The sequence below is a fragment of the Cygnus atratus genome, chromosome 3 (genome assembly GCF_013377495.2).
Source record: "Cygnus atratus isolate AKBS03 ecotype Queensland, Australia chromosome 3, CAtr_DNAZoo_HiC_assembly, whole genome shotgun sequence".
NCBI classification, from domain to species: domain Eukaryota; kingdom Metazoa; phylum Chordata; class Aves; order Anseriformes; family Anatidae; genus Cygnus; species Cygnus atratus.
The window spans coordinates 15,753,461-15,766,755 of record NC_066364.1 but is presented as its reverse complement, the minus strand read 5'-3'; the positions used below and the strand labels follow the sequence as shown (position 1 = coordinate 15,766,755).

Sequence of the window (13,295 nt, the reverse complement as noted above, 5' to 3'; positions counted from 1 at the left end):
AAGTCAGCTGAAAACCAGCAGCAAAACTTGCCCAAAAATAAGTCCCAGCCCCAAATGTGCTCTCTGTTCTTAGTGTGTTTCCAGTATAGTCAAATGCTGTGTTTTAAATAGCTAAGGACGAATTTATACTGAAGGCATTTGTGATGTGGGCACTTGTGGGTTAGCCCCGGCAGGCAGCTCAGCACCACCCAGCCGCTCGCTCGCTCTCCCCAGGTGCCATGGGGAGAGCATCGGAGAGGTAAAAGTGTGAGAACTCATGGGTTGAGACACAGACAGGTTGCTAGGACAAGCAGAAACTGCCTGCGCAAGGAGAGCAAACCAGGGAACCCCTTCGCTGCTTCCCCCCTCTGCAGGCAGGTGTCAGCCCCTGCCAGGAGAGCGGGGCTCAGCGCGTGGAACGGTTTCGTGGGAAGACAAATGCCATCGCTGTGAACATCCCTCCCTTCCTCCTCCTTCACCCCAGTTCTGTTGCTGAGCATGGCCCCACGTGGTGTGGGACACCCCTTTGGCCAGCCTGGGCCACCTGTCCTGGCCGTGTGCCCCCCAGCTCCTGGTGCCCCCCCAGGCACCTCGCTGGCAGGGCAGCGCGAGGAGCAGAACAGCCCTGGGCAGTGTGAGCACTGCTCTGCAAAGCTCAACCACCCCTGTGCTGTCTGCATCATTCTCATCCTAAACCCAAAGCACAGCACCATGCAAGCCTCTACGAAGAAAATTAACTCTATCCCAGCCAAAACCATGACAATACTGAAACCACAGCAGAGCCGATGAGACACCAACTGCCTTCAATGCCAGGTGATACATGGCCAAACCAGGGGCACTTCCGTGAAGGAAATCACTCGTACTTCTTCTGGCACCAGTCAATGCTTATTTCAAGAGAAAATTAATAATTATTGCCATTGCAATTGCTGATGTCCTTTTCCTTTTTGACAGTCAAATAACGTAGTGATCTAAGATCTTCACACAATGCTTTTGAGTAATGATTTTATTTTATTGGGGAGGGGGAAGAGGGTTGGTTTCGATCTGGTAAGGAAAATCTTTCCCTTTCAGTCTCACTACAAATTGATGCTGTGTTTGGCCGCGAAAGACCGCTTTAAGCGGTAACACTCGCTAGTGGGGAGGTCTGTGAGGTGCGCAGCTCTCCCCCAGCCCCAGCTTTGTTCCTGGAGCCTGCAGGAGCTGTGCGGTGCCTGCCCAGAGCAGCTCTACAGGCTTAAGGTGACTTGCACTCACCTACCTCTTGTCTGAAAGGCATGTGTTATGATGTGCAGCCTACAAGTTAGCAGCTTAATTGTGAGTTAAGTGCTCATGCATAGCGTAAGGAAGTTCAGCTCCACAGCACACTACCTGCTTGTCTCTTACAGTCCGCTCCCCGTCTGCTCCAGCATTCTCCACCCTCGCTGACGCTCCCACCGTTGCTTTTCCAGCTGCCAGGATGGGGGATGCAGTTTTAGAGGATCAGTGTTTCTCAACTATTTCTTTCTTTTTTTTAATATAAAACCACTTTTGCACCAAAGGTTGTCGGCTGACTCCGGTACAGGCCCGGCAGAGCCACAGGTGGGTTTATGGAAGGAGTCTCAGCTAGGTTTGTTTCAGACCTCAGGCGGCTTCACCACTCAGTGAGGAACGGGGCGCTGAGAAGCCATGCCCTCATCTCAGGGAAATGGGTTTGTATTTCATTGAGGTATTGCCCCCTTCTTTCCAAGAGCGACCCCAAATGACCAGACACTGCCACTGGTGTTTATGAGAGCAGTGACCACCAGGAACATTTGGAGCAGGAGAGCTGCGTTGTACCTCTCATACTTGTTGAACTGCTTATAATACACTTGCAGCTGACCTCAGGTTTTTTGGGACGCAGCTCCTCCTTCCCTCCCGTATCAGACAGTTATACCTCCCCGGAGAAAGCCTAAGGTGTGCAGTTAGGACAAGCAGATTTTATCAATGGATGTTGCAAAATAGAGCAAAGGCTCTGATGGCTCAAGACTTGGGGAAAGGAAAGCAAAACAAACCCCAGCAGTTCACTGCAGATTTTGTTACACCTTTGCTGTAATAAACATATTCCCAGTGTGGATGGTACACAGGTAATCCCCACAGTCAGGACGGCCTCATTTAGCACGCGACAGATTGCTGTCACTTCAGGTATTTTAATGTCTATAAAAAGTGGAAATGGAGCACTAAGATCCTATGGAAGTTGGGCTATGGCTGCTGTGAGATCAAACAGACAGGTTTATACGGGCAGTACCTGAAAGCCCAGAACATCTGCTCAACACAATCCAAATTAAAATGACAAAGTTGTGTCCTGCTTAAAACCACACCACTGTTACTGTGAAGATTTATTATTCCTACAAGTATTAGCAATAACCTAGTAAAACCCATTGATTTTTTACAAAAAAGATGCACAAAGAAACTAACAGTTTTTTTAAGCACTAGATATTCTTCTCCTTACTCGTGTCTTACAGAGCACCAGCTGAAGCTACGACATACCTGTTGTAGAAGGTGAAGAGCTGAGGCCAGCTACATCTCTTCTAGGGAACATCACCAAGCTCATCAAAATGCTTAGCACGTTGCCACTGTTCCGGCCTCCAGCAGAGAGAAGCAGATGGAATTTTGAGACAAAAGACATTGAAACAGCTAAAACAACTAATCGAGTTAAGTGCAGATCAAGAAACTAATTGGCAGCCTGACAAATTCCTCTCAGGCAGCTTACTAATTAGCTTCCACACCCTATTGTGTGCAAACTACCTGCTGGGAACAGCCTCCACTGGCTGAGAGTGGAGGAGGCCAGATTGTGCCCCATCGGGGCAAGAGAATGGATGCTGGCAGCGGCTGATAGCGCAGCTGTTATCACCTAGGGTCTCACAACAGCCGTACATCTGGCTCTTCTGTCCCCGTTCCAACGGACAGGCTTACCAACAGTTCCCTCAGACACCTGCAGACCTTCCAGGAGTACTTTGACTATCTATGTGCTGGTTTTTTCTCCACGGTTCAAACACACTTACCTGTTACAGAGCAAGATTTAGATGTGAAATTGTCACAGTACTAACTTTTGGTTACCATTCATTACTTCTGCTTTCACACTAGGAATCACATTTCTGTGAATCTGTAGAAGCTAAAATGAAAATCCTGGTTTGGTCGCAGGGAGTTTCTTTGGCATCAGACACAGGCTGTCACTCTCCTGTATGCATGTACTGCAGTTTGCAGAAGGGTACGGCAGTAGCCAAATGGCTGGCTCCTGTATGCATGAGAATTAAGGCAAGTGCTATTTCAGTCACAAGGTTGAAGCTAGGAGTGAAGCAGCTTCAAAAAACAAAACATGACTTCAGCTCAGCTGCTTCAAGAGAAACAGGAATGAGTAACTTGCTCCTGTTTACCCAGCTCATTCAGCTAGTGGAGAGTTGAGGCCCAGCTGAAAGCACAGGATGAAGATTAAACATAAGCTTTCACAGCTACCTTTAGGAAAACAGCTTTGTATTTCTTATCTTGCTAGATCCCCTGTTTATCAGCAATGCAACCCCTCAGCTGACCTTTTAAATTTAACTTAACATGTTAAGGATTTACATACTGATTTAGTGAAGTTAAGGTTTTCCTTTACACTACAGGAGGCATTTAAGGTATGCCAGCAGTCCAGGGCCTTCTGGCCAACAGAACAGACCTGGGACCTGCAGAGGACGCTGCAAATATTTTACTGTTTTAGCCTAAGAAGTGGCAGTAAACTAGCATCGAGTTAGGTATAAGTCAGAATGCTCTATTCCAGTAAGCAGACATACCCTATAATGGCTCTTACTGGTTACGACTTAGTTATCACATCTACTCTAAAAACTGAAGCTTATGTATTTTCCCTGAATAATAAATATTTATTATAAACTTCTAATTGTATTGCATGCACAAAGGATGTAGTCTCATCCCTTGCCTATTTTATACTAAAGCCCTGAACAACAACAAGTGTCAAACACAAGTAATATTGTACTATAGTCAGCCACACAGTGGGAAAAGGTAAGAGCCTGAACGTATGTATTTTAATCCTTCAATATGTAACAAGCAACTTGTCAATGGCAACCACGGAGCCTGTGCTGTATTCTGTCATTACTAACTAGATATGATGTAGTCATTATGTCTGGCCAAAGCAATTTATACCCATTGTAGACCAATATGAATAAAACCCGCATGGTTTACTTGCTATACGCTACTGTTAACCCCATGTTCAACAGCTAAAAACAAGTGTGATCCTACGGGAAGTTGCACGATATTATGCTGTTAGTTAAACTTTTGAGGTCGCATATAGGAAAAGAAACAAGCTAACTTCCCTACCCATTATGGGGTTTCTTTACCTCAGTAACATCGGGAAGCTTGGAGAGCTGCTAGTTTTGTTACTCACAATTTCAGAGGCTAAGGGCTCACAGCACGTGGTCTGCCTTAACCTTCCTAGCATGCTGGTGTAGAGCAACTCCCACTCTTTGTGTGCATGGCAAGAGCCATCTAAGAGAAATTTGCTGCAGATTAACCAAACGTGGCCACTTATTTCAATATACTTTATTTTAAAACAGGTAGGTCACAAAACACTAAGCTTAGCCCATTCTGCCATACACAAGCTACAAATACTTGTTTGACAGTTGAGGGTCAGTCTTTAGTAGCATACATGAAAAGTGAATAAAAATCCATATAAAACAATATTCAAATAGTTTCCATAGGAACACAGATAAATGTGACCCATCTCCTAGTCATTTTTGTTGCATTTATGCCAAACCTAAACTTTAAAAAAAAACACTTAAAAATTCTAGCAAGAATTAAGTTAATGGTCCCCCAAATGCCCTAAATTCAATGACTAAACTTGCAGTTAGTTACTAAATATTATCTATACATTAATACTAGCTGAAGCACAAGTCGCTGGATATTCGATTCCGCTTTCCCAGGCACAAGAGAGTGGCAGACTAGCAACATCCTGCTCCTCCACTTCAGCTAGGAACCCTTGCTCCTTAATCTGCTGCATTAGTTGCCTGGAAGGAAGAAAACAGCAAAAGTCAAGTCTATATAAGAGAACATTTTGGTTACTGACAGCTACAGAACTTCAGGTAAGTGAATTTTGACCTTGTTATCTTACACTACATGCAAGGTGAAGCTGTTTTACCGTACAGCTGCCCATGTGGTATACATTCTTACCTTTTACTTCAACCTATGTAAGCATCTTGTCCTTTACACCCTTCAGTTAAAAGCCATGAATTTAGCTGTACACATACATAAATATATAGCAAAAAGCTTTTGCCTATGCTAAGGAGATCTGCAGCATAACCTCACTAATACATTCCCTACAGTTAAGGAGCAGCTTATACTAGTACTCTTGTTTGGAAAAAAAAGAAAAAAGAAAAACAAACAAACAAACAGACACCTAAGGGGTCATATGGGGTACAAAGAGTGCTGCAGCCTTGGGCAACAGTTACATTGGCTTATTCAAGTTCAATATGCCCCAAGCTCAAGCATTACATCTTAACAGACACACAGTGCTACACTGAACAAGCCAATTACTCTTCTGCAGAGCCATCTGTAGTTCAGCCAGACAAGTCTGGACTCTTACAGGAAGCCTAAAGCTTCATGTGGCTTAGGGAGTGTTCCAGTTGACTGAAGGTGTCGTGAAAGGGAAAAAGAAAAGAAAATACAACTCTTGCTTATACACAAGGCAAGGCTAACAGGAGAATGGAGGAAACTTCCTCTTACTTTTAGAGTCAGAACTCCCCCAGATTGAAGTTTTTCAGAAAGTCTGGGAAGAATCTGCTACCGAAGTTAATCATGCTTTTGGGCAATTCTGCTGCCCAAATGCTTTCCATCACTTTAACAGGCAAACTTCAGTACAGAGACAGGGACTTCCTCTTATGAAAAAAGACTTTTATAGAAGACTCAATCCATTACCTTGTCTCACACAGAAGAGCATCCAGGTTACTTTCAACTACTCCTTACAAAGAAGTGCAATGTCACAGTGTGCCGGTACTCGAGAGGTAACCCTGCTTTCCTCGCTTACCTGAGCGGTAACTTCCTCTGTGGAGATCTAACACACTGCTTTAAGCAATGAGCCAGAGCGCAACCTAAGTCAACAAACAGCTCTCGAACAGAACACACTGTGAAGCTGCACAGGTAAGAACTGGTTTTATATTCCTGTTCCTTACAGTCAGGACTTAGCAAGCTGTCAGTTTAGAAGACAGCATAGTAGCAGAGTGGTGACTGACTGCTGGTCAGAAAAACTAGCTACAGAATCTGTAATCACTCTGTTGTACCACAGAAAGACAAGCTAGAAACCCAAGTTAATGAAAAAACTCCTAGCATTGTCCCTTTAAAAGGGCTTCTAGACAAAAGTAGATCAGAGAAAAAACGTAACTGGTAGCACTGATTGTTCTACTAATGTAGGAGAAGCCTTCCAAGGCATTGCCCTCCACACCAAAATGAAGTTTTCCAAGGACTGCAGCACCACACCTGTGGCCCTGTTTGTTAAGGAACAGCCAACTGACTCAAGCTACGGTTTCTGTACCAAAAGTACTTGATGGATCAAGTTATCACCACACATTTCAGTTACTAACCATGCTGGTCTTGACATCACATAATGTATTGTTGGCCTCTGGAATCCATTGAAAGTAGAAGCTGCTGCAACAGTATAGGCGCCCATGTTTTCAAACAGGATCCAGTCACCAACTTGCAGCTCTGGCATGTTAAAGCGCTCAACAATACGATCGAGGCCATCGCATGTTGGTCCCCATATGCTGCAGGAATAGCAGTTGTCGTCTGGCTTAGGCCGCTAAAGGAAAGAGTATAATTAGTTTGACAGCCAAAACAGAGCTTCCAGAAGTAACATCATAATTGATACATGCACAGCATTCCATTTCTTCTCTAAGAGGAGGAAGAGCTGATTGCAGTTCCTTCTACACCCTTGGCTCCAAATTACTTCTGCTGCATGCTTCGTAAGTTTATTGCCAAATTGTCTATGTGAAGGGAGCAGTGAACAGAATCGACTCCGGTGAAGAGGATTTCCTACAGCCAAGCTACAAGCATGAGATACTTCTGAACTACCGTACCTTCTGCAGAACTGGTTTAACATGTGCGTGGTCATACAAGATGCAGTTGAACGATCCATAGACTCCGTCATTCACATAGTACATAAGCGTTTTGTCGTTCACATCGTCTTCATCTGGAAGAAGTAGAGCCACCAGTTAGAATGCTTGAAAAGACACATACAGTTGGGCTTGAAGTAACGTTAAGTCTAAATTTACATACCATCAGAACCTGTTTGCTCCTTTAACACAATTTTTTTGGCAATGATATTGACTGCCAGTGTGAATGCTGATGCAACATAATATCTTCCTGGCTCTGCAATAATTTTTATTCCGGAATCCAAAGGAAAGTATTTATCCAGTGCTGGGTTGATTACACTTGTGATCTAGGGAGTAATCAGTTGCACATATTACTGTTTCAGCAGCTACTCAGATGCTGTTTTAAGTCTGGGATGAAGTCATTCTTTCATGCTCAGCATAATATGCTAGTCAAACATGGATTAAAATATGCAAGTAGCTAACTATATCGATAGCCTTTACTTTATTACATTTTCAAAGTTTAAGAAAATAAAAGCAGACACTTGCAGCTTAAAAAGTTATACATGCACTGTTTGGTCACTTAAGTTTAAGCGAAGTCATCCCTCCTAGATTCACTAAACCAGCATTAGTGACCAACAAGTCACTGTCCTTCAACTTCAATTTCTAGTCCACTTCTGGTTCTGCTAATCATGCAACATCCCCAGTTCACTGCATCCTAAAGAAGTAATCTCACAGGATTTTAAGACTACAGAAATCTTTGTCATCACCTTTGAAATCATGTCGCCTTCATGAACACTCTTACTGCCAAGTTCTGAAGTTACCAGTGATGAAGCTGCCTCCAACTGCTACACAACTGCATTACGCCATGGAGCCCAGTGACATCATCACTTGCTCTTGATGCTTTGCATAAGCCAATACTACGCTAGGAGAAGCCAACTTGCATTAAGGGACGTAACAAGTGAGGTAACATTAGCCCATGTTATTAGCAGAAAATTCACTTTGTGGAATCTATTTGCTCTCTCCTTGTGTAAACCTGTAATATCGTTTAACACCACTTTAGACCGGCAGGTATTCTGACAACACTGCTTTAAGTTAGTCCTATTAATATCCAGCCACCTTGTCTCTCCTAAAAACACAAGTATTTGTGTGAAAGCAAACTACGTAATTATAACCAGCATTTGGATGTGCTTTTTTTGATCAAAACAGATCAGACACTGACCTGTTGGCTGCAACAACGCTCATGCCACTCAGAACCATATGGGTTCGGGACTACCTTTTCCTCCCAGCTGAAAGCTTAACTTATCTAGAATGTCTGAAGATCCTCCTCACTGGCATAAACTTCTTTCAGCTCATTCTCCAGTCCATAATTAAAGCTTGCTTTACAAGTTTGATACCTCTGCTTGTTCATGTAGTCGTTCAGCTCTATTTTATGAGCGAATCTAATTTCCAGTTGTCAGATACATTCCCCTCTCCTCTAAAACTCAATTTCTGACCACACAAATTATATTGCCATGAAAAAACGTAAGAGAAGAACAGTATTTCGCTTAATGCAGAATGACATTCAAAAAGATCCCACAACCCAAGAAGTTCTTAGCAAAGCTATACCTCTTCAAACTTAAGCTTGACATCTTCAGAGCCAGGGAAGCCACCACCGATGTCAAGCAGATACATGTTGAAGCCAAGTTCAGCCTAAAATGAAATTAAGTGGAACAGCGTTAAGAAAAGTTTAGTTTTTCAGCTTAAAAATCAACATGAAGTCATTCTATTAAGATATAGCAACAGAACTAACTCACTGGGTTCAAGTAACAGTCATTTGAGCTGCTGATTTTACTGCACCTGTAGGTGCGTTTTTGCAGAACTGTCAGCCAGACAGTACCTCAAGAACTCCAGCATGAAATTAGTGACTTAACAAGCTTTTAACCCTCTAACGGTTTTTACAATTGATTCAGTTTTGCCAAAACAGTTGAGTAGTAGTTCCAGATGAAGCGGAATTAGACTTACTCCCATATCGAACACACAGCGGGCATCAGAAATGGCTTGAACAAATGTCTCTGGGTCTGTACATCCACTACCAACATGGAAACTACAAAAAGAGAAAGATATTAGTGGCTGTTTTATAAGTTAGTAAGTTTATACAAAACTCAAATCACAACATGCAAAGGCATCTCTACTGTCAGGTAGATGAAAGGAATCACTTAAAGGAATCTTATTCAGTATGACTGCATTTTGCAGTTATCAACGCACCTAACACCAACAATGGCAAGGTCCAGTTCTCTTGCACGCTCCAGAAGCAGCCTGCTTGTCTTAAGCGTAGCTCCAAATTTGACACTCAGACGACAAACTGCTTTGGAGTCATCAGTTGTGATGCGCAAGACTAATCTAGAAACAGGAAAAAAAACAAAGCGTTTAAGTTCTAGTACACAATACATCATTACCAGGCACTTTTAACTTTAGAATAAGGCCGAACTTAAGCATGCAAGCTTTCCTGTCTGTCTCCTCCTAGTGTCAGTAAGCTCTACAGACTTATAGACTTCATTGGCTGAAAGCAGACTTATTTTCTCATAATTTTATATCACTTCTTAACTAAAGAAGTTGCTGGTAACAGCAGCTGTTTAATTAGCCTAAGAATTCAATCAAGAATTATAAAAGAGCTACAGAATAAACTTACTTGGCTTTTGGATGGGCCCTTGCAACTTTCATTAGTTCTACTTCACTATCAAACGTCATCATCTGTACACCACTGCTAGCAGCATGTTTGATCTGAGATATTTGTTTGCAGGGATTTGCATATATTATTCGCTCCGGAGGCACACCGATGCTCTGTACCAGCTGTATTTCCGTCTGAAGAAAGAACAGATTACACTCATGAAGGATATTCTTTATTTCTAGACGAATACGCAAATCAATAAAACTGAAGTGACAGTGCTTGGTTATGCTTTACTGGATACAAACCCACCTCAAACCACACATCACTACCACAGATGAGAACGCAGTCCAGATCTTACCTTACTGGCACAATCAAATCCTGCACCAAGAGCAGCAAGAGTCTTCACTACAGCTTTGCTGTCGTTACATTTGACAGCATAGAAGGGGGTTACTCGAGGAAGGGCTTTATGCCACCGCATGTGCTTCTTTACAATATCCCCTAGGTCAGCAACATAGAAGGCATCTTTATCATCCTAGAGCAAATACACATCTTAAAGTTACAACCAATGGATAACAGGATAAGCTTGGAGATCAGCATCTGAGGAGAGCACCATGAAATGCTGTCATTTTCCTATCATACTTACAGAAGATGACACTTCATTTATTTTTTGGTCAAGGATATCCTTGGCAGTAAAGCCTTCATCAAGGAAGGTGAATTCAAATTCTTCATTGCTGAAGTTAGTCATGATTTCTGACTTTTTGGGTTTACACAGGACTTGGGTACGAATTGCTGATACAGAAAAAAAACAAAACAAAAATAACGCATTAATTCATTGAAGTCTTATTGTTCGCATTTAAGATTTCAAATCCATAGTCATTATATGATCACTACTTAGTGGTCATATAATTGACAATTATGATTTCTATAGTGATCACTAACAGCATTAGATAGATGACATCACATTTAATCAGAACCAAAGAGACACTCCACAAAACAGATTAGACTGAAGACAACTTATCTTCTATTCATAGACTGTATGATGTTCTGAACCCTATTAAAAAAATCAAATGCTATTGAATATTTTTAGTCAGTCCCTGGAAGTTTTCAGCATCTTTTCCTTGACCTCCACAGCAGAGTTACTGCTAGTGTTATGGCTAGTGCCTGTGTCAACACACTCAGCACTTTTCTAATATCTCTTAAGCGCTACAGTAGCTCACCAGTTTCTGGGGAAAGGGTTTGCTACTTATTACAGACAGAATTAGAGCATGTTACTGACCTCTGAGCAGTAACAAGTCTCACTAGGTCAATACAAACTGAGTATCTGGACTCTCACTACAGTTCTAACTGCACCTAATGTAGCCTTGAAGTTGCTCTGCCAGTGCTTAGAGCTCCCCTGTTCTTCTATCCATGACCTCCAAGCTACATGAAACCAAGCTACATGAAAAGAAAACTTCAGCTGTCAGGAGTGGCAGATACACACGAGAACAGCGGTTCCTAACTGTGGTGTGCAGGCATACATAAAGCCTTGACAGCAATTCCAAGGAACACTTTATAACAGGATTTTACAGCAGGCTGGAGTAAATCCATATGGTTAACAAACCAGGCAGCAAGCTCCCCCCGAAACCCAGAACTAAAAAGCAAAAGCATGTTCCTCTGCCACCCAAAGCCTATCAAGTCCACAGCAAGTTACCTGGGTCACTTTTCCTGGGGAGTCCAAATATAGCACGGCAGCCTGCTCAAACTGTTAGCTCAAGCAGAGTGTGTGCTGCTTTGTAAAGAGCTCAGCAGCGCAAGGCTGCCAGTGAGTCATAGGAAGATATGGTTTCATGTAACCGTGTCCAGCCCTCTGCCTTCTCTCAGCACTTTTTCTACTTAATCTAGTCGTACAGATTAGGATTGAGGATTATGTCAGTTGTAAACTATTCAGTAATCTTGAGTTATATCACTGCTTGCCCTCTTTTGAAAAAGGTCATTTATTACACATGCAAGATAACCTAAGTTACATTTTACAGATTTTTTTGATTAACAAGGTTCAAAGTCCAGTAGAATCATTCATTTCATACAGTGTGTACACTAAAATCCATTATACTTCAACCACGTAATGACTTAGGCAAGAGATTATAAAACTTCATCCCAGCCTTCAGAAACATATGGCACCTGAACTGCCCCTGCCAAGGGCTGCTTCTCAAGGACAGTTTCCTTTTTTTTTTTTTTTTCAATCATTTCTCACTTACCAGGCAAATCAGATTTGAGATTCAAACTAGATTAAACTCCAACTCTAATGAAATGAAACCTAACAATCCTCATCCTCCCCCCGCTCTCATTCCCATGCGGCGTTAATTCTCCCAGAAGCTGGATTAAAGTCAGCTCTTAAGGTTCTTCCAAAGAGGCTTTCGGAAACCAGCAAGTTAAACGCTTCTCGGGAAGCTGCTCAGGCACTTGTTCTTACAGAGAGAGGCTGCACCTCGTCACGGGATGATTTCAACAAGATGCTACAGTTTTGCACAAAGCAGCCCGAGGAGGTCTGGCTAGGATTTTTAATAAGTTAAATTCTTAATGATGGCGTTCACATCCCCCTCCCTGCGTGGAGCAGCACACAAACCACGTTCCCTATCACAGCCCAAAGCAGGCTGCACTTTTCGTGGTCGCAGCGGGCTGTAGGTTCCCGCAAGCTCCCCATCTCCCCGTTATTGCACAATTACGGCGCAGTCACACCCAGCGCAGCCAGCCGATGCGGAGCAGAGCCTCCCAGCGCCTACTGCTCCCCGGATTGCGCTCAGAGCCCCTGAGACTACCCTAAACGACGGCGACCCGCTCGCTCCAGAACATTCCCGTCCCCACCGCGCCACCGGGCACGGCCGGAGAGGGGCCGCCGGGGCACGGGGCCGCCCTCAGCCACCCCACAACCCCCCCACATGGACGCTCCGTCCCCTCCCCACAGCCCCACAGCCCCTCCTCGTGCCCCAACCCAGCCCCTCAGGGCCCTCCGGCAGCCACGCGGCCTCACCTCAGGCAGGCCTCGGGCCGGGGCCCGGCTCCCCGGCGGGCCTGCTGCGGGGGCAGGAGGAGCAGCAGGAAGCGGAGGTACGGCGGCGGCGCGGCCGCGTCTGACAAAGCGGTGCCAGCGGCGCGGCGCCCCTATATATAGGCCCGGCGGCGTTGCTATGGCAACGCACCAGCTCAAACCAGCCCCGAGCGGCTGCGGCCGGGCCGGGGCCGCGAACGGCCGCTATTGTGACGTCGGCGGCGCGGAGCACGCGCCGGGAGGGACACGCCCCCCGCCGCTCTAAGCCACGCCCGCTCCCTTAAGCCCCGCCCACCACTCTAAGCCCCGCCCGCCCCGTCCCTGAGGTGCGCTGAGCGCGTCGGGGCTCCGCCCTGACAGGGAGGCGGGGGCTGCGCCCTGTGCGTGTGTCTCTGTGTGTGTTTCCCCAGTTTGTTCCTTCTTTTCTCTCGGTTTCCAGATAAAAGATGGTGTTCCAGTGCGCAAGCAGCTGTGCCTTGTCCCTGCCGTTGCAAAAGCAGCTATATATCACCCCTGTTAATGCACAGTTCCTGCTATACGTTGTCCCTGCCATACA

At 44.5% G+C, this 13,295-nt stretch overlaps 1 protein-coding gene across 1 annotated transcript; it reads right to left on the bottom strand.

The window, feature by feature from the left end:
* Positions 1–4,512: 4,512 nt before the first annotated feature.
* ODC1 (ornithine decarboxylase 1) lies at positions 4,513–13,040 on the bottom strand. Its single transcript, XM_035542980.1, has 11 exons — positions 12,722–13,040; positions 10,358–10,503; positions 10,073–10,246; positions 9,736–9,908; positions 9,312–9,446; positions 9,069–9,150; positions 8,673–8,756; positions 7,252–7,414; positions 7,053–7,165; positions 6,561–6,775; positions 4,513–4,991 (listed from the first exon to the last, which is right to left on the bottom strand). Exons 2-11 carry the CDS (start codon positions 10,457–10,459, stop codon positions 4,850–4,852), a joined length of 1,383 nt encoding a protein of 460 aa, XP_035398873.1. The 5' UTR covers positions 10,460–10,503; positions 12,722–13,040; the 3' UTR covers positions 4,513–4,849.
* Between the last annotated feature and the right edge of the window lie 255 nt (positions 13,041–13,295).

Coding starts and splice junctions, on each gene's coding strand:
- ODC1 (XM_035542980.1), bottom strand. CDS start 10,459: ATGACTAACTTCAGCAATGAAGAATTTGAATTCACCTTCCTTGATGAA. Junction 9,447..9,735: donor AGGGCCCATCCAAAAGCCAA/GTAAGTTTATTC, acceptor TCCTGTTTCTAG/ATTAGTCTTGCGCATCACAA. Junction 7,415..8,672: donor TCAAGCTTAAGTTTGAAGAG/GTATAGCTTTGC, acceptor ATTACTCCCTAG/ATCACAAGTGTAATCAACCC.